At 32.6% G+C, this 22,736-nt stretch overlaps 1 protein-coding gene across 1 annotated transcript in view; it reads left to right on the top strand.

The window, feature by feature from the left end:
• LOC114326994 (dolichyl-diphosphooligosaccharide--protein glycosyltransferase subunit STT3A) overlaps positions 1-22,514 on the top strand; it is a 28,230-nt gene extending 5,716 nt beyond the window's left edge. Inside the window, exons 5-9 of the mRNA XM_050654871.1 lie at positions 2,623-3,015; positions 6,173-6,507; positions 10,591-10,865; positions 13,707-13,859; positions 22,295-22,514. Of these exons, the coding sequence (XP_050510828.1) occupies positions 2,623-3,015; positions 6,173-6,507; positions 10,591-10,865; positions 13,707-13,859; positions 22,295-22,443 (1,305 nt within the window). The 3' untranslated portion in view covers positions 22,444-22,514. The remainder of the gene's footprint in view (positions 1-2,622; positions 3,016-6,172; positions 6,508-10,590; positions 10,866-13,706; positions 13,860-22,294) is intronic.
• Positions 22,515-22,736: the final 222 nt, after the last annotated feature.

Genomic DNA, 22,736 nt, shown 5'->3' with positions numbered 1-22,736 from the left:
ACGGGATTGTGCACTCAGTGCCCTATTTTTCACAGCACTTGTAATATTCACGTATATTAAAAAAATATTAAATATATTCTAAACAAACAACTATTCAATTAGTTTATCTGGTAATGTCGCAAAACAACTGATTTCGTGCACAATGCATTTTAAATAGGTGTTTACTATTTGCAACAACGTGTTCAACTGAAGCCCCTCTCCTTGATTTGCTATCTGAATGACCTTCACGGTTGCAGATATTTCTGTACACTTGTACCATTCTATACAGTATGGCGCAAATGAAAGGAATATATTCAAATGATGAAAGGGTTGCCAATGCGAGTCCATTATACAATTGGATATAGTAATTGAGTCAATACTCGCAATCTTAAGTTTGTATTTTTATTAGTTGTTATATAATCATGGGGAAACCCGTTTCGAGTCTTACAATGTATGACTCATCATCAGGCCCAGTACAAAAGTCTTCTCATTACAAACAACAAGCTAAAATCACAAAACGAGAGACATGTATATAAAACATAAAAAACAACTTTGTCTTGGTTTTAATCACACACAATAAAGCCAAACAACTGTGTAGTATTGAACTCAATAGTCTATAGCATGTAAAAAATGAGATATTTTGTCATTGGGAGCGACCAATCTGATGAAAATTGCTTGGTATATAATTTAATATATACCACCATCAATCCTTAACTAGTTAAGGGTTGATGGAGTCCTGACAAGATGGTATGCGATCAAAAGACATAATATAAAGTTATTAGTAATCGGTATGTACTTACATAACAGCCCCTGAAACTGTTCTACAGCTAAAGATGTACCTGGAAGTCACCAGCCCTATAAGAAGAGTTGACCAATCAAACAGCCCTTAGTCTCTTAAATTGTTTGTTATGTTCAATGTGGAACCTGGCATAAATTCCTGTGTTCCCGGTGGTGTATGTTTTTTATCATTAATAGTTGTATTAACAGACATTAACAGTTGTATTTTTATTTACAAAGTTATATTTAATAGACAAAGTTGTTTTTTATGTTTTATATATGTATATGTACATGTCTCTCGTTTTGTGATTTAGCTTGTAGTTTGTATTGAGAAGACTTTTTGTACTGGACCTGATGATGAGTCATAATTGTAAGACTCGAAACCGGTTGCCCCATGATTATATAACAACTAATAAAAATACAAACTTAAGATTGCGAGTATTGACTCAAGGAATATATTCGTTATTTCGTAAGCCAGTGACTTTAAGGAAAAATTCCGAAACAGGTCGATTTCTATTTTTAGATTATGATATTTTGCCATATATATTATACTAGTGACGCCATCCATCTGGGCGTGATGATATAATCGATGATTTTTTTTAAATGAGTCGTGTTCTAGCTTATTTGAAAGGTTATTCTATTCTTTATTCAGTAATATAACCATTAACATCATTATTTATACAGGGTGTCTAAAATTTTTTTTTTAATTAAGGAATGTACCTATGTAATTTATTTAATTCAAAATACATTTTACTGCTGTCAGAAAACAGAAAAAAATGTTTATTTGACAAATAAACATTGATTTTCGCTTAAATTTAATGTTCACGCTGCCACCCACTGGTATCTTAAGACTGTTTTAGACTATACTTTTTTTTGTTAACAGAAAATGATAACAAAAATTTACATGAAATTATTGTTTACAATATTAAGACAGAAGTTTTGTGTATTACATTGTCACTTTTTCCTATTAGAATATGTTATGTGATTCTGCGCATTACATGCTAAAAAAGTATGTACTTTTTTTATATTTTTGTGATGGTACATGTACTGTTAACCTCAATTTTCTTCTTTTAAGCTCATTTTCCTCAACATTTAACCTAGCTAGTTTTATCTTTGATATTTTATATTACAAAGATATGTTATATGATGGATAAGAAAACTCTATTATTATCAGCTGCTTCCATTGCAACATTTCTTAAAAGAAAAGTTAACCTTAAAAGAACCAATGTGACAGTATAACAAAAATAACCTAACTGCGCATGCCTGTGTACTAAAAATTGTTATCAAATAGGACATGCTCTAATTTGTATAACATTTTCTGTTAACAGATTTTGTTTCCTGTTTTACATTGTGACAAAACTTAGTATACCATTTTTTCTTAAATAATTTTATGTTATAGTCTAAAACAGACTTTAGCAGTTTGAACATTGAATTTAAGCGAAAAGCAATGTTTACTTTCAAATACATTTTTTTCTGTTTTATGACAGCAGTGAAATGTATTTTGAGTTAACTAAATTACATACATTCTTTTTTGTGTGTCAATTATTTTAATTCAAAACAATTTTTTTGGACTGTGTATAAATAATTACATCACTGCTCATATTACTGAATAGAGAATTGAATAACCTTTCAAATGAATGTGCATACGAGCCCTATTCTCATTTAAAAAATCATCGATTACGTCATCACGCCCAGATGGATGACGTCACTAGTATGATATGTATGCAAAAAATCATAATAATTTAAAAATAAATATCGACCTATTTTGGAATTTTCCCTAAAGTCGCTGGCTTATGAAATAACGAATTTATTCCTTTCATTTGCATTATACTGTATGTTTATGACTAATAATAATTTCTCTTTTAGGCACTGGGTGTTTTTGGACTATGCCAAATAGTTGCTTTTGTAGATTACACGCGCAGTAAATTGTCTGCATCGGAGTTTGAAACACTCTACACCTTCCTCATCTATACAGTTGGTATCCTAACAGTAGTAGTTGGAGGTGTTTTGACAGTATCGGGAAAAATTTCGCCATGGACTGGAAGATTTTATTCTTTATTAGATCCCTCTTATGCCAAAAACCATATTCCTATTATTGCTAGTGTTTCTGAGCACCAACCTACGTCTTGGAGTTCGTTTTATTTTGATTTGCAGATATTGGTCTTCTTGTTTCCTGCTGGGTTATATTTTTGCTTCAAGGAGTTGACTGATGCCAACATTTTTATGATTTTATATGGGATAACCAGTATATATTTTGCAGTAAGTACTACACTTATTTTAAATATAAGGGAAATTATTGTTTTAAATTAACCAAATTTTTTTTATTCATTTATGCAGTTGTTGCCATATCTAATTGTCAATTTAAGGTTTTATATGGGACAAATTTACTACGACTTATAAGGACGAATTTCTTCTCATAAAATGCATGCATGGAAATTACATTATTGTCAGGTTTTCGTTGCAGGTATTTTATCACCTTTTATTTTAATCATTCACATGAGCACAGAATTATAGAATAATAGATGTATTGTATTTATTCAGGTCTCATCATTCATAATAGACTAACATATCGTAGACCTAATGTGTAAACTGCATAACTCCATTTATCCAAATTTTACAGGAGACACAAAACTGTATCTCTAAATATGACTAATGTGAATACTACGTATCTCCCATTTTAAAAGATATGATGATAAATCGAAAATATTTTATACAGGGTGAGTGCTGAGGAACGCGCCAAACTTAAATAATAATAATAATTAAAAATAACTCACATGTTGTTATTCGATTTTTATTTGTTTCCGAGATACAGGTTGTTAAAATTTTTCTTACAAACTGACGATTTCTTTATTGCTCTAAAATCGCTTGAGTTGTGCAAATGAAATTTGGTGGGTTTTAAGACGTAGTTATTGCGCATTTTCTGACATACAATTAAGAATTTTATATTCACCATTGGCGCGCGTAAGCGTAATAGTCAAAGTTTTCGATCAAGTTTCTATATGAATGTGTAGAAACTTATTTCGAATACTTTTTTGTAAGCGTTAAGATATTTAATTTTTTGCATGAAAACGAAGCGTCGTATGAACAAACGGGAAGATAGATTGTTTGTCAGAAATTGAACAAGGAATTCAAAAATAATTTTTAATTTGATATATCTCAGTGGCGTACTATTTTTTTTTTCTAAAAAATTTCAGACCATTACCCCTACGCGCGCCCATAGTGAATATAAAATTGTTAATTGTGTGTCAAAAAATGCGTAATAACTATGTCATAAAACCCACCAAATTTCATTTGCACACCTCAACCGGTTTTAGAGCAATAAATAAATTGTCAGTTTGTAAGAAAAATTTTAACACCCCGTATCTCGGAAACAAATGAAAATCGAATAACAACATGTTATTTTTAATTATTATTACGTATATTATACAGTCTTAAAGTTTGACGCGTTCCTCACCACTCACCCTGTATAAACACATATCACTAACATTTGTATATTGTTTAATAAGTATTTAATATTACTTACCACCAACTTTTTCTTGAAAATATCATATTCTGAACAGTGATAGATCAGTCGTGTGGTGTGACAAACTAGGTAGTTACATATTTTTCGTACTAAATTTGGCGGCAAGGGAGATACAGTGTATACGAAGAGGTCGCTGTTTACTCATCTGGTAAAAATAGCATGTGTGTCTTTTTTAAACCATAAGTAGGGACTTTTTGAAACAGATGGCGGTAATAACTCATTTTCAGAGAATTGTGGAGTTACGCTGTTTACAGATTAGGATAATTATTGTACTTATTCAGGTTTAGGATATGCTGATGATATTGCAATCATAGTCAGGTTTAAATTCGTCCCTATTGTATATGCAATATAATTTCCTAATTTATTTGTAATTGACTATTTAGATGGGAAATAAGCTACAATTAAATTGAAAAAAATAATTTTATTAACGTTTCGACGCCCAAATCGGGTGTCGCTCTCAAAATACAAAATACTACTAAATTAAACAAAAATGTTGTTGCTTAGTAAAAAATTCTTCTAATTTATTTAATATAAGTCATTTATATCGGCAATTCAGACATATATTATACAGTTTAAAGTAGAAGACTTTAAAATGATATTGCCAATATTTATGAGTTGCCTTGCTGGTACGACTTTACTGAAAGATAGTTCATTCGATTTCATGAAATCAACCCCAACTCAAGAATATCCGCCACAAAGAAATCATAGCATATGATCTGTCTTTAAAAAGACAACCAAATGTAACGGTGACAGTAAAATTCTCGCGTTAGAGATTCCATAGTAAATCACGAGGGAAAACCAGGAAAAAACCTCGTGATACTATCCCGACATCGTAAATATTTGGTCTTACATTTAGTTTACTCTCAAAACTAATACCAAATTTCTGACTTTAATATATAATCTATATGTTGTTTAAATTATAAATAATATTAATAATACATAGATATATAAGTAATACTAAAATATAAAATATGTACCAACTTTGACTTATTATTCGTGGTATTTTCTTTTTATTGACTTCCTCTTTCAGTATGGGTAACCACATCCTACTGCATTCTACCGAGGAATTTACGCCACAATTGGTTTCATTTAGCATAATTAGAGCCGCTTCTAAAGAGGAAGTCAATAGAAAGAAAATACCACGATTAGTAAGTCAATAACATATCGAGTTAGTACATATTTTATATTTTAGTATTATTATATATCTATGTATTATTAATATTATTTATAATTTAAACAACATATATATTATATATTAAAGTCAGAGTTTGGAATTAGTTTTGAGAGTAAACTAAATGTAAGACCAAATACTTACGATGTCGGGATAGTATTACGAGGTTTTTTCCTGGTTTCCCTCGTGATTTACTATGGAATGTCTAACGCGAGAATTTTACTGTCACCGTTGCACTTGGTTGTCTTTTTAAAGACAGATCACATGCTATGATTTCTTTGTGGCGGATATTCTTGAGTTGGGGTTGATTTCATGTAATCGAATGAACTATCTTTCAGTAAAGTCGCCCCAGAAATGCAACTCATAAATATTGGCAATATCATTTTAAAGTCATCTACTTTAAAATGTATAATATATGTCTGAATTGCCGATATAAATGAGTCAGATCAAATAAATTATTAGAAAAAGTTTTTACTAAGCAACAACATTTTTGTTTCATTTAGTATGATACTATTTTGTATTTTGACAACGGCACCCGATTTGGGCGTCGAAACGTCAATAAAATTATTTTTTTCAATTTAATTGTGGCTTATTTCCCATCTAAATAGTTAATTATAAAAATTCCACAAGGAAATAGCTTCACAACATTAATTTATTTGTATTTTTAAATTTTTTTCCTTACTTCAGTATCGTCATGTACATACATATTTGAAATTTTTCAGGGTGTTATGGTTCGTTTGATGCTTGTCCTAGCCCCAGTTATGTGTATTTTAAGCGGCATCGCCGTGTCACATTTACTTTCAAAGTTCATGAGAAATATCGAAGGAACAAAACCAGTTGAAAATAAAAAATATAAGAAAGTTGAGGCAAACTCTACTTTTAAGAATGAAACATCGTCGATGTTTGTCGTCGTCATTACCGTCCTGTTAATATCTTACACATTCCACTGCACTTGGGTCACTTCTGAAGCTTATAGTTCACCTAGCATAGTTCTTAGCGCTAGATCTCACGATGGAGGCAGAATCATCTTTGATGACTTCAGGGAGGCTTATTATTGGTAAGTTATTTGTTATTTATATACAAAACTCCCTATTACTTGTGTATAAAGGCCTAATTATGGCCATAAAGTGACCAAAAAAAGGACTGTATAGTCTGCCACCTATACTCTGTCAAAGGATACCTGTTACAACAATAGATTAAAATACTTTGAAAATTCGTTAAAACTAATATACTGAATTCGCTCAGCCGAGGCCGAGACAAAACTGTCTAGTGACGTTGGTAATTTTTTTGGAAAGTTAGGTTGCTAGACGTGACTGGAAATTACTACACAACCAAATATACCTGCTCATAACCAGTATTGTTAATAGTAAAAAGACATAAATAACATAAACCTTACGTCAATCAATAATTATTTAAAATTAGAAAATATACGGTTTCGTTTTGATTTAAATCTGTCTCCTGCCATCCCACGATAGCGCGATGTCTAGGTCTACCTGTTGTCAAGGAGGCTCTGCACAAGACAAATTTACACCAAAAAGGTCCGTACAGTTGAGTTCGCGAGTCTTTACCCGTGCGTCATTAATACCTGGCGAGATAAAACACATACTTTTTATCTAGCATCATTCTCTTCCACGCATGAAACTCATGACAAACCAGCTGCCGTTTGTTATTAAGTAAAAACACATGTTATTTTTATGAACCATCTAGACTAAGTGCATTGAAAAGAGATAGGTACAAAAAAAGATGATTCGGTATGTTTTCATTTTGGTATGTTTTTTAAGCACAATTTGTTGACGTTTCTGCTTTGTTTACTTTTGTGGCTGTCAGTCAGTTGAATTTTTTGCGGTTTTTGTCGAATTTTTGCGTTTTGAAGTTTCTTTATGTTACACAAACAGTTGTTTCCACAACTAATTTTATATTGGACATTGAAATTTTAAGGTAAATAATTATATTTTGGCAATTAATATTTAAAACATACAAAGCTAACGTCATTCACACAGTAAAGAAATGAATGTGTTTAGATTTCCGTCAAAGTGAATAAAATAACAAAAATAAAATATGTTATTGAATTTTTTTATAAATTGTTTATTTACTTATTAATCAATAATAATAAAATAATTTATTAAGCTACTTCAAATGTAGCTGTAATTCTGCACAAAAATTTTGAAGCAAAACTTACATTTGACATTTTATATATTTGATAACATCAAATTTTATAATAAAACCCGTAATCGGAACAGTAGCCACTTTCTGTCAGTTGTTGTTGCGTGAAATAGATTTCCGACTGATTTCGTATGCTTTAAATGATGACGCACGGGTAAAGACTCGCGGACTCAACTGTAGTTCTCGGTACAAAATAAAATTATTTATACCGTAGTATGGTTAGAACGCCCTCTAACGGGAAATAAGTGAAATGAATGTCGACTCGATTCAAGTTCCCTGTTAACCCAGATATGACAATATCAAAGGCACCGCTAGGAAAATATTCCAATATGCGGTTCAGAGAACCTGTATGAAACGAGTCTTTGTACTCTAATACAGAGTATGGCATTAGTAAAATTAAAAAATATACGGTTTCGTTTCGATTTAAATCTGTCTCCTGCCATCCTCCGATAGCACTTCTTCTAGGTCTACGTGTTGTCAAGGAGGCTCTGCAAAAGACAAATTTACACCAAAACGTCCGTAGCTCTCGGTACAAAATAAAACTATTGAATACCGTAGTATGGTTAGAACGCCCTCTAACGGGGAATAAATGAAACGAATGTCGACTTGATTCAAGTTCCCTCTTAACCCAGATATGACCATACTACGGTATAAATAGTTTTATTTTGTACCGAGAACTACGGACGTTTTGGTGTAAATTTGTCTCCTGCAGAGCCTCCTTGACAACAGGTAGACCTAGAGATAGCGCTATCGTGGGATGGCAGGTGACAGATTTAAATCAAAACGAAACCGTATTTTTTCTAATTTTACTAATGCCATACTCTGTATTAGAGTACAAAGACTTGTTTCATACAGGTTCTCTGAACCGCATATTGGAATATTTTCCTAGCGGTCCCTTTTGATATTGTCATATCTGGGCTAACAGGGAACTTGAATCGAGTAGACATTCATTTCAATAATTATTTATTTACACCATTGTAATGTATTGATAACAAATGAGAAAATTATTTATTGTTCAAAATAAAAATTTTACATAATATATAGAAATAAATTCCACAAAATTTTATGGGTTTAGTGTACACTCCCACTATTTCCAATAATTCTTCTTTTTTTTGGAAAGATTAAGTTGATTTGAGCAGTTAATAGTGTGAGGTTGGGAATTTTTGTGCTGTATGTTTCCTATTCCGAATGTGTCAAAATGAATCTCGGCTAATCGAATTCAGTTTAGTAGTCAACTTTTGACACTGGTTATTGCAATAACAAAACCTTTTTCAGTTACGTATACATCTAAATGTTTAGAAAGCACAATTGACAAAATCACATGCAGAAACTGTACAAAGAAATTACATTGGGCAAACACAGAAATCATTTAAAGATGCGCATAAGAGTATAAAGGCCGCGGCAGATTATCATGCACGCATCGTTTCCAGCAAGTAGCGTTTAGTTTCCGAAAAATATTGATTTTAATGGTTTTAAATATGAACAGTTCACACTGTTCGGAACGTATCGTATCAGACACTTTGTAAAATCAGGTTTTTCGGAGACTACGCTACGTGCCAGAAACGATGAGTGCATGATAATCTGCCACGACCTTAAGAGATCGTTTATACACAAAAGCATGGCTTATATTATTGGTCTATAATTTCTAATTGGTTTTTACATTAATTGATGGATTCAACCATTACTTAATGGAAATTCATGTTATGTAACAGTAAAACGCTGAAAACTTTTGTTTTCAATACATACTTCCACAAAATTTATTATTAGTAAATATGACTACGGTTGTAAGATTTGTGAAACTTCAAAGACTGTCATGGCTGGGTCATGCAGAGAGACAACACGATGCAAAAACAACAAGAAACTATTATAATGGAAGCCAATTAGGAAGGCGAAAAATAGCAAGGCTCAGAACGAGATGGTTGGATGACGTGGAAGATGACCTGAAAACCATGAACATAAAACAGTGGAGAAGAAGAGCACAAGACAGGTCTGAATGGAAGGACATAGCCAGACAGGCAAAGACCCATCCAGGGTTATGATGCCAAAAGAAGAAGTCACTACAGCTGTTTCGGCACAGTGCCTTTTCCAAGTGATGTATTTTACTATATTTCTGCGCTTTAAAGTCTCCAACTGAATAGATTGAGGAGTGGGGAGCTGTTTTTCTCAAGTTGGTCGTTCAGAATTATACAGTAGACTCTCTCTATAACGAACACGGTTATTACGAGATTTCGCTTATAACGAGGTACACTAGATGTCCCATGAAATTCCTATTGAACTGTAACACCTCTATAACGAGGCATATTTGGTTAGAACGAGGAAAAATGAAATCGAAGAATATGTTTCTCTACCTGTTTTTAGCGCAGTAATGGCTATAAATAAATACCCCAACTGCCTGTATACAGAAATCCCCAACATCTGTGTGGTTATTGAGGCCAGTGCTGTAATAAAATCCACCACATATAATAAACTTCTGTTTATCTATGTACCGATATTGAATATTGTAGGAAATTTACAATTTATGATGGCGAAGCATCTTATATTGCTCCGAATGGCGTTACTATAAGAAGTTAATGCTTTAGAAATCTATATATTCATATGTATGCACAATATTATTGTTGTCTGATATAACGAGATCCGCTTATAACGAGGTAATTAGTCCGCCATTTCAGTTCTCGTTATAGAGGGAGTCTACTGTATCTGTATTTTTTAATTTATTAATTTCCACAGATTCTAATAAAGATAGCTTAAGGTATTTATTTTGAATATGAAGAATTTGAAACTGATCATTAAAACAATAATTATCATCTAATCTAGAAGGTGAAGTGCGTACATACCTGTTTTTCTATTATTCAAAGCCATTTTGTGTTCTGCTTTACGTTTGTCAAAGGTTCTGCCAGTTTGACCTTGTAAGTTTTTGGACAGTCATCATAATGTCAATTTGTATACCCATTTTTACATTGGTAAATCTCTGTTTTAGGTTAAAAATGAACACTCCAGAGGATGCTCGAATCATGTCATGGTGGGATTACGGATACCAGATAACAGCCATGGCGAATCGGACAATTCTTGTGGATAATAACACTTGGAACAATACTCACATCAGCAGAGTTGGTCAGGCTATGGCTAGTACCGAGGAAAAAGCCTACGAAATTATGAAAGAACTCGACGTCGATTATGTTTTGGTTATATTTGGAGGCCTGACTGGTTATTCTTCAGACGATATTAATAAATTCTTGTGGATGGTGCGAATAGGTAACTATGCAATAAATTACCTAAAATAGTAATTTAAATTTTAGTTTGCTATTTAGTAATAAACGCTATCCATCTTTTTGAAACAATCTTCTTCTTCTCGTAGCACAACCCGGGGTGGGTCTTGGCTGACTGCACATCTCGAACGGTCGTCCATGATGGTTGGGTCAGTGTGTAGCTCCATTGTTCTTAATCTGATGATATAATTATCTCTTCATCGTATTCGTGGACATCCTAAGAGCTTTCTTCCTGTCGTGGTTTCATCCCAGATTAAGTTGGCAATATTGAAATCATGCATTAATGTTTTCGTATAGCTGACTTTTAGTTCATTTCTAATGTGCGTCCCACCTTGACTTTACAGTACAGGTTCTTATGACCAACAGTGATGCCAAATTTTATCAGAAACAGGTTTTAAGCAAACATACTTTTTTCTTAATAACTTAGGAATTAAAATTATTGACATTTTGTGGCTGTCAGGGGTTCTAAAACATTTTTTTTTCGAAAAATACCTTAATGTGAACAAAATAAAAATAATTTTGTATAAAACATTTATATAATAATGTATTTAAGCGCATAAATATGTTAAACCTTAATCAACACGTAGGTACCTACAGAAATAATTAAAATACATTTAAACTATATATTTTACTTCTTTCTATAATCCCGTCTTCCTCACTTTCACTGCCACTGTCGTAGGGTGTAAACACGTTAAAATGACATTAATTTCATCTTGGAAATCAGTCATTAAGAACTACAAAAAACTGCAATTAGGATCCAAATTATCCAAATAAGCAATGGGTTATTCAATACAATGTTATCAGTAATAATTTTAAGCTTATTTAATATTCTTTGTTATAATTTAATTTAGGTGAACTGACCATCAACAATTATACCGTATTATACTTTATTTATTCTCAACTGTAGGACTTGGTAGGACAATATAAAACTTTACTTAAACTTGACTGACAATCTATTTTATATTTTTCTTGACATTATTTCAGAACTGTCTATTACTTTTGGAAAATGACTATCACCCACAAAAAAACAATAAAAAATATTGTATTACTTGACTGTAACGGGTTAGTTTTAATTTAACATTTTTAGGGACCTACATTTTTAGGACCTTGGTAATGTCCGATTGAAAATTCTTTTGAAGAAAGTCGGCATCGCCGCGCTAAAAACTCTCATAAGGATTGTGTTGCCGTATGTTCGTGCACTGTAAAGTCAAGGTGGGACAGACAATAGTCAAAATTTTTAAAGGACCAATCTGGCGAATGTAGCTAAGGAAGATAATTGATCAATTCATATTCCAAGTCTTTTAATTTCCTCATTACCAAAGCGCATTTTTGAGATACTACATTATTTTAATAAATATTGACTTTTTATTTACAAAATGCTATTTCGTCGCCTGCATGCAAGAGTGGCACAACTCAAATCTTGGTATGGTGGTTCAAGTTATGATGCTATGAATTTTATTAAACTTATTTTATTTCTAGTATTATGATTGTTATCAAAAAAAATATTTTAAGAGCGTAGGCGCAACATTTCGGTCCAATGTCTTTTAAATACATTCTCATTTTTTTTCAAATGCTGAGAAATCAATAAACACTTTTGAAAAATTGAAACGCAGAATGAAAGATTACATAATTACCGAGGGTCGAAAGTCCCTTAACATAAACAAAAAGTTTCTTCTGAATTTTCTCTTCTTTTTCACCTTTGTAACTTATTAAAATAAACATTATAGTCGTGTTCAGGGACTTCGGTCCTCGGTAATAATGTAATCTTTCATTTTGTGTTAAAATTTTTCAAAAATATTCTGCAAGGCAGACTTTGCTATTTCAATGCGTCTTATGATTTCTTTTCAGTGGTCTAGTTGAGTATTTAGCTCTCTGCTCAGGTATATGAAGCTTTGGGAACTCTGAAGAATGACTTTAACAGCCTGTGACTTTCTTCTGATAATATGTTCATCCATATCTTAAGTTGGTCTTCTGTTTCCGCTAATAAACTTTTGTTCTTTTTCGACTATTTGTATAGTATATAAATAATGGTAACCACTGAATACATAATTAGTGAAAAAATAATCCTATCATTTACACAAGTAAAGGTTATCCAAGAACATTCAAAAACTGAACGAAACCGAAATAGCCATCTCTACCTTTCTAATGACAATGTCACTGTCAACCTAATGTTTACATCTGCAGTTTCCATACCAGTGAGAATTTTACTACACGTAATTTGCCGTGTAAAGACAGATAAAGTAGGAAAATGCGTGTATTACCCCCTTTAAAGGGGTGAAAAGGGGGGTTCCGGGGCGAAATTTTTTCAGAAAAAGTCTTATAATAACCACCCCTTGATATAACAGAAAAAAAATAAAACCGGACTTATGTCCATTTTGCAAGGTTCAACCTCTGTTTCCTACACTAGTATTAAACTTCGTCTTTTCGTTTGTCCCAAATACATGTCTCTTTTCTTCGAAACTAAAAATCGACTGACTATACCACCCCCACGCTAAAACAAATTCACTTAAATACATCTAATCTCATTTTTCCGTTTTCCCATGAGAACCAAACTATTAAAATTAGTTCAAAGTTGCGAATGTTATCCTTACTTAATTAGTCCTTAAAGAATCAACGTTAGCAGTATATCGGACCGGCTACCGTAGTAATCCCAATTCGTTCCACCCATCTGTGCCAACGTAGGTCCATACGTGTGAGACTCTTATCCCGTTCGCGTACTAATTAAGAAAACTGATATACAGGGGAATTTAAAATATAAGGTAAACTATTTACAATTCTACATGTATATTTAGTTAGTATATTTTTTCAAGTTTTAAATCTGTTTTAGGTGGAAGTACGGATAGAGGAGCACACATCAAAGAATGGGATTACTATTCTCCTAGCGGCGAATTCAGAGTGGACAAAGAGGGATCACAAACGCTATTAAATTGTCTTATGTACAAAATGTGCTACTATCGATTTGGCCAAGTGTACACCGAAGGTAGTGTAATGATTTAATCTTTAATTCATTTTTAATTTATTAGAGTCTTTTAACACTTATTTTAATTTATTTATACGTAACACTACACACAACCAAACTTATATGGAATTACCATGCATTTCAAAGTAATATTTATTTCTTTTGAAAAAACTTGTTATTGTTGCGAAGAATAAAGGTTTTTATTGAAAATAAACAAATCGATAAGACAATCAGATAGTACAGCTCGGTACGGTATAGGTTATTTGCTTGAGTTGCAAATTGAACGAAAATAAATAAACTAACTTTTGCGTTTAAAAACGAAAATATGCCTTATGTGGGGTTATAGGACTTACAACGGGGAAGCAAGTTGGCCTTGTGAAGCAAGAAATGATCTCAGAGGGACATAGCTGCAGAGCTAGGCGTAACACAGGGCGTTCTGCTCAAAACCTATGGTAGGTAGCAGGAATTAGGAAAGCTCAAAAATAAAGCAAGGGAAAATCGTCAAAAAGTAATAATGGCTCACCACGATCGTTTAATTGTCCAATCAGCTGGAAGACACCCAACCATTTCTCACCTGCAGCTCCAAAGGCAGCTTTGGAGCTGCCTTTGGAGCAGCAATTCAAACAGTAACACTTTGAATTGAAACGACATGAAGAGAAGTTTATGCCAAGAAGTATACAGCAGGAGACAGTTATGGGTTCCCCAGTTATCCAGGCAGCACAAGATTGATCGTCTAAATTGGTGTCTTCACCACCAAAAATGGAACAATGGGAATTGACAAAATGTGATATTTCCAGAAAAAGCCAGGATTTGTGTAAAATCAGATGACCCACGAAATCGTGTACTTAGAGGTCGAGGAAGACAAGCAAGGACGAAAACTGTCAGATCTGTTCACATATATAAAAGGGAAAGTGTAATGTTCAGGAGAGGCATTGTGATCCGTACAAAAACTCCTTTAATTTTCATCCAATCAACTTTAACTGCTCACAGGTATGTTGATAACCTGTAGTTGGGCTCTGGAAAGGTGTGACAGGAGAAAATTTAATTTTCATGTGTGATAATCGAGATCCACGTACCATTAGAGTGACTAGAGGCTTCACTAAAGCAGAAGATATCCCTTGTTTTTAGTGGCCTGCTTGCTCACCCGAGCTTAACCCTATAGAGTATTTGTGGGATATGCTTAAAAGAAAAATTAGAGCTCGCGAGGATAATCCACAGAACATTGCACGGCTAGTACAACCTGCTGTTGAAGAATGGAGCAACCTACCACAAAAAAATGTTGATAATTTGATTAGGAGCGTGCCCATGCAAATTGAAGCTTGCATACGGACTAGAGGTGGTAACACTGACTACCAAAAAAACTGAAATAAATAAAAACAATTTAAACATTATTCGTTTTACATTGAAATTTTTAATGCTATTGACCTTAAAACAACTAGTTTCAATTTGTTATTTAGATAGTTTATTGTTTTATTTAATAGGGAACTTGCACATTTTTTTATTACATAATAATGTTCAGTTTTGTATAAAAATGAGATTTCCAAAATTTCATGCTTCAAAAACTCATAATAACTTAGAAGTACAAATTTAAAGTCTTTTTTATCTTAAAATAGTTCAAACTACCCGTGACGTCACAGAGTTTAACTATGTATGTATGTATGTGTGAAAAAAAATGGCTTGGATGCGAGTCCGTTAGCCACAGATTTTTATTTTATTTTTACCTCAATTTATTAGTTTTGTTATATTTATACGTATTTCACTTAAATGATTATATTTGTTTCTTTCAAGTAGGTTATGAGTAATTTAAATATTTCCATTTTATGACAACTTAGTAGATATTCTATACTAATTGGAAAATGAACTTGTGTTTGTCGTAAATTGTAATATAATTGATTTATATATCTCTCGTTAATTTTGCATTCCAAGAAAATATGGTTTAAATCTCTAATCGAAACATTATCACAAAAACAGACTGATGAATTAATTATTCCTAATTTGTGCAGATGTCCCTCATATTTCCCGTGTCGAGTTTTTAATCTGACGATAGTAGAAATATCTTGCTTTGGCAGGTTATATTTAAATATGTATTCAGGTGGCGGAGGAAGTTCTTGATGTAAAGAAAAATATAAATTTTTTGACATGCTTGCAATATTTTTCCATTCTTTTTTCCATATTTTATTTATTCTAACTTTGACGTCATTTATTGCATCTGTCGATAAGATGTGAGTTAGTATCTCACCTTTTTTTATTGCATCTTTGGCCAACTCATCCATTTTCTCATTACCCAGTATACCGGCATGCCCTTTTGTCCATATAAATACTACTTTCACTTTAGACAAATTATTTTTTATATTACATAAAATTTTTGATTTGTATGAACTAAAATCAGTATTTTCAATTGCATATATTGCAGATCTGGAGTCTGTTATTATCACAGCTTTTTCAATATATATTCAATCTTTGATCCATTCTAGAGCTTTTTCGATGGCTATAATCTCAGCTGTAAAAATACTACTAATACTAGATAATTTGTAATTATTATGTTGATGGGTATTTTGCACATACATAGCACATCCTACTCCTGTTTGATTTTTAGAACCGTCTGTATAAATTACTGTGTAATCCACAAAGTCGCTCAGTATAGATTTTACTAAAATATTATTTAAATGATTTGATTCTGTATATTTAGGAATTATGATTTAGGAATTATAGTTTAACTATGTGGTTCCGTTTATGGTTATATTTACGTATATTCTTCTTCTTCCTCTTAGTTTATTGGCCTCCACCTACTTGGGTATTTGGTCAGCTCGTCGTCGGGGAATAAAAGAAAACTATTTATATTTATAGCGATACGCTTTAATTACTATTTTTGCTAATTTTAATTTTAATATTTTTTCTCAAAACGAAATAATATGGGTCATATAAAGTCACCGTAAATATACAAACCAGACGCTAAGAAAGACATGGTTTTACGAAACGAAATGCATCCCCTGACCATATGGTTTTGGAGTGTCAGTTTAACAAACTGAAGTCCCCATAAATTAATTACCATATCAGACCATTATGTCAACAACTCACTTTGGGACATGCATTCGTTTTTAAAACCATGTCTTTCTTAGCGTCTGGTTTGTATATTAACGGTGACTTTATATGACCCATATTATTTCGTTTTGAGAAAAAATATTAAAATTAAAATTAGCAAAAATAGTAATTAAATATATATAATATATAATATCGGTTTACAACGTTCTTCGACGTCTTCCGATTTCCAATCTCCATCTCGCTCTGTTATTCCATAGATCGTCCTCGAGTTCTCTGTCCCTGATTTCTCTATCAACTCCTTCTCTCCAACTTCTTCTAGGTCTTCCTGATCTGCGCCTTCCTCTTGGTTGCCATTCGAGGGTTTGTCTTGGTATTCTATTCTCCGGCATTCTCCTTACGTAAATAGTAATTAAAGCGTATCGCTATATATTCTAATGACATTTATCGTATGTCGTTGTAATAATATATACCAGTTTGTTGAGATTGGAGTTTGATACAGTTTTTGAAGGAAAGGAAAGAAGGTTTACTATTGAAAATAAATCCATTTTTTAAAAGTACAAATTTTCTATGAATAGTTCAAACGATCAAAAACACTTTTAACGTCACATAACTGTATTTTTTACTGACGTTTATAATGTCTAATTTAAAATTATATATACAGTTGGTGTAGAATGTAAACATACAACCCCGTGACGTCACGACGCGTTTTGGGGTGGCTGGTATAAGTTGAATTTTTAGTCGTCTTTAGGGGCCAAACGAAAGACAAACAAACTTTTTTATCTTTGATACAGGTTCTAAATTATGTTCTGTTGTGATTTATACCATTTTTTTCGAATTTAAAATTTTATGCAAGTTCCCTATTGTTATGTATTTGTGACTAAATTGCTTTAAAATAAATATTGTTTGACTTCGTGAGTTCGTTTTTTTTTTAATTTAGACGAAATAATAAGAAATATCAGATGATTCCATATAAGTTTGGTTGTGTGTATATACACTAAAACATAATTTGTATAATAAATACATTTATTACAAAACCCGACTTAAAACAGCACAAACAATATCAATTTATTATTCTGACTGAATCTTAGAATAAGAATTCTCTATATAAATGCCCCGGCTCTGCATTCTCGACTTCACCAGAAATTTCCATGGTTTTGTTTGGAATAAATAGAATTGTTTTTGAGACATCGAGGCGACCGTAGAACCCCTGTACCTGAATAGGTAGGCGAGCGTTGTTTACTTTGAGGTCTGATCGAATTCTCTAGTAGGTCACTGACGGGTGGGTTGTGATTGCGCGCAGCGGTCAAATACCTCCTGGGGTACTGAAATTTACCTTTAAGAGGGTTGCTGTGATTGCGCGCAACGGAAGGATTAAGGCAGGTAAACAAAACGGTATATTGTGATTACGCGCAGCGGTCAAATACCTCCTGGGGTACTCTACACTCTAATACCCGAAAGTTAGGTTTGGACCGAAGGTTTCTTCCTCCTTTGAAAATTGTACTGTATAATATATAATATATATAATATCTTAATTTTTTAATTAATTAATCAATATTATTTATTTATTTATTTATTTATTTATTGAAATATACATCCACCAGGTATAAACCCATAAAGGTGTACATAAGAAAACTACATACATTGACTGAACACTTGATGACAAAATATAAAATAAAATAAAGAATAACCAAAAATGTTTCTGTTGTTAATACACATACACAATAATAAACAAAGACCTTAATAAAGAAAAATAACATGGCATCAATTCGATAAGCTATTGCGTATTTCGCGTTTAAAGATGTTAAAACTAAGAAAAAAAATGTCCACAGATCTTAAGTTATTGACACTTCTGCACATACTTTTTATCGGACAATAGAAATTATGTTGCGAATTAGGCACCGAAATATGAAAAGTTACACCTGAACGTGACACAGCTCGTGGTACATTAAAGTCTACAAGACTAAGCAAAACATCGCTATTAATTAGGCAATTGACAATTTTGAAGATGAATATTAGGCCGTTTATTTCACGCTGCTTACGCAGTGAATGGAATCCAAACTCAGAAAGGAGTAAATTATAGCTATAGCCTCTAACCGGATATCTGTTATATTTTTTGAGGTAACAATATCTTAAGAATCTTTTTTGAACAGATTCAAGATTAGAGACAAGTTCTGCATGATTAGGATTCCATACCACGCTGCAGTAATTAAGTTTACTACTAACTAGTCCAAAATATAAACTACGCAAAGCTTCCACAGACGTTACATCTCTGCAGCTTCTAATAATATATCCTAAAGATTTGGTTGCTTTAGAGACCACGGTATTAATATGAGTTGAGAATGTTAATTAACTGTCAAATATAACACCAAGATCTTTAAACTCTGAGGTAAAAGACAGTAAAATGTTGTTGACCTTATAATCGAAATGTATGTTATAGATCTTTCGGGTATAGGACATTACTTTACATTTCTTTATATTTAAGGATAGTTGATTATCGAAACACCATTCATTAATGGCAGAGATATCCTGTTGAAGTTTAACGCAGTCGGAAATATGGTTAATTTTGCGAAATATTTTCATATCGTCCGCGTACAACAGTGTTTCAGAGTCTACGATGGAGCAGATATCATTAACAAAAAGGAGAAATAATAAGGGACCCAGATTTGACCCCTGAGGTACTCCAGACGTGGCAACAAAACGAAAAGATCGAAAGCCTTGATATTCTACGAACAAACTCCTATCAGTTAAATATGATTTCAGTAATATTTGAAAGTTATTGGAAATTCCAAACTGATCTAATTTTGTTAGCAATTTATTGCGTGAGACTTATATTATAATAGGGTATCCTCGTCTAATAAAGATTTCATAGATATACCTATGTTATTTTATTCTTTGGCGGTTCTTTCGGCAACAACTCAAGACCGAGCAAACATTCGGGATAGCATTTACCGATCTCGAAGAAAATTACTTCCACCACTTCCCAAAAATTTGGACGATGTTTTCGACGCTTTGGCTACAATTGAAATTAAAACTTCAATAAATGAAGACTTCCTGCTTTCGTTTAAGAGGATCGGTACGTATTTTCGGCTGCAATGCTATTCAAATGGGGATTCATTTTTTTCGAATCCTGAAAAAACTAATAAGTATTTTTGAAAAATTTAAACGCAGAATTGAAGATTATGTTATTAGCGAGGGCCGAAAGTCCCTGAGAACTTCTATAATGTTTATTGTAATAAGTTACAGGGGTGAAAAACTAAGAGAAAATTTGGTGTGATTTTTAATTTCAAATATCTCATTCAAAATAAACTTTTTATTTATTCGAAGGGACTTTCGGCCCTCGGTAATAATTTAGTCTTTCATTCTGCATTTAAATTTTTCAAAAATATTTATTGGTTTTTTCAGGATTCGAAAAAAATGAACACAATGCCGTGATAATATTTTCCAAATCTATCTTTGTCTTACAACGCCCTCAGCCGAATATAATATTGTCAGTCAGACACTGACAATCAGTGACAATTTTAAATATTTGACATTGCATCGGGAATACATTCAGTTATTGATTAAATATTATTGATATATAGTGTATTTGATAAATAATTGATTTAAGACGTGAACTTAATAAAAAGTTATTTATTATGTATTATTTGTGGAAGATCCAAGCAGAAAATACATCAGGATAATATATTCTGTGATCCAAGTATTTTGTTGTTAAAGATGTTCAAAATTGTAAGCGTTCCATAACAATATATTATTAAAAAATCACTTTAACACTTTTCCTCTTTTCTCGATTGAGTATTAGTTTTTGTTGTACAAATAAATTATTACAATCACTGAATACATAGTTAGTGAAAAAATTATCACATTTATTAAATGAATTAATAATTGGCAATTATAAAAATAACAGTTATCCAAGAACATTCAAAAGCCATCTCTTTAAATTAATAATGACATTTTCAAGTAGAATGACATTCTAGTAATGTTTACATATCCATACCAGTGTGAATTTTACTACACGTAATTTGCCGTGTAAAGACAGAAAAAGTAGGGATACACGTAAAATATTTGTGAATAATGTACCCATAGCCTTAATAAGGAGTTAGGAATAGTAATATTCAGTTGTGAAAAAAACTTACAATTTTCGTGTAGTGAAACAAAGTTTTTCTGTGATGGGACCTTCAACTACTGCACAAAATTCTTCACGCAGTTATTCACGATTCACGTGGTTCGTAATGGACATTATGTGCCATTAGTTTTTGCACTTATAAAAAATAAAAAGGCAGAAGCTTATGAGCAAGTGTTCAGAACTGTAATATCTGCTTGTGATAGCAAGAATCTGACATTAAATACCAGTGAAATTGTGTGTGATTTCGAAGAAGCTATTCACAAAGCAAGCCGAAACGTTTGGCCCCAGCTAAAGATAACTGGCTGCAGATTCCACATCAGCCAAACTTGGCTGAGGAAAATACAGAATATTGGACTCAAAAGAGAGTATTCCGACAAGGACAGTGAGTTGGGGAAATGGTTACGCTGGTCTTTCGGCCTCATATATTTAGATAGTACCGATGTTTCGGAATGCTTCGTTGAAGAATTGATTGCTTAAGCCCCCAACGATACCCGTATAACGTCCTTCTGCGATTATTTAACGGAGAATTACATTTCTGAATCTGCAAGATTTCCTCCAGAGATGTGGGCTTCATGTAGCCCAAGTCGAGAACGGACTACCAACGCCTGTGAATCTTTTCATAGCCATTAACCAGTAGCCAACCAATTAAATTCTACATATGTACATTATTTAATACAATAAATATTAATTATAAAAGAAACACTATTTAGTTTTTTTTTTATCACAACTATTTCAATGTAGTATTCACTTGTTATTATATTAATTTTTTAAAATTAGCAAAATTTCCGTTCAAAACGAATAAGAAGTAAATTAAACTTCCGTTTACTATAATTTACGACTTTGCGCGCAATCACAGCATACCTTTTTAAAGACGTGCGCGCAATTGCACCATTGGCTTAGACACCCTGTTGAGAACCCTGACCGCTGCGCGCAATTGCAGTCTGCCCTCACTGACAGCTAGCTAATGTAACTGTAGGTTTTCCTAAATTACATAATCATACATCATCACGATGTGGAAGAAGACTTAAGAAGTATGGAAAATATAAATATAGGAAGGACAATCAAAGAGAGAGTAGAATGGAGAAGAGTAGTGAAAACAGCGAAGTCACACCAGCAACTGTAAAACCAAACCCAGAATGGGATAATTCCTCACACAAACAGGGTGTTCAAGTGCAAACAGCTTCCTTCCTCGGGAGTCTATAGCTTATATACATTCATCATGATCTCATTTGATCATATCATCTTAATTTAATGATATTTATGTTGATATATTGAATTGTGTATTTTTTAGGTGGCAAACCTCCAGGTTATGACCGTGTTCGCGGTGCTGAAATTGGTAACAAAGATTTTGAACTCGACGTTTTGGAAGAAGCCTACACAACTGAGCATTGGCTAGTTAGAATTTACAAAGTCAAGGATCTTCCAAACAGGGGTGTATAAATATTTTTATTTAAAGGTTTTTGTATTTTTTTTTTCTAATGTATTATACACAATAAATTTTTTTATTACAATTGTATGTTTTTCTGCGAAGTTTTTTCAATATGATGTTGGGAATTTACTTTCCGTATATCGTCTTTCCTCACGCTCTGCGCCATCTCGGTTCCGGGTCGGATGATGTGAAATTTGCTACCGGTTGCCAAGGTGTGAGGGACCAGACACCTGGCAGAAATTGTGCGACTGAATCCAAATTTTCATTTAAGAAAATGTCAGCGAGTTTGTACATGGAACGTCCA

The sequence above is a fragment of the Diabrotica virgifera genome, chromosome 6 (genome assembly GCF_917563875.1).
Source record: "Diabrotica virgifera virgifera chromosome 6, PGI_DIABVI_V3a".
Taxonomy (NCBI): Eukaryota; Metazoa; Arthropoda; class Insecta; order Coleoptera; family Chrysomelidae; genus Diabrotica; species Diabrotica virgifera.
Note: the sequence above shows the minus strand (reverse complement) of the source record. Positions and strands in the feature narration are given on the sequence as shown.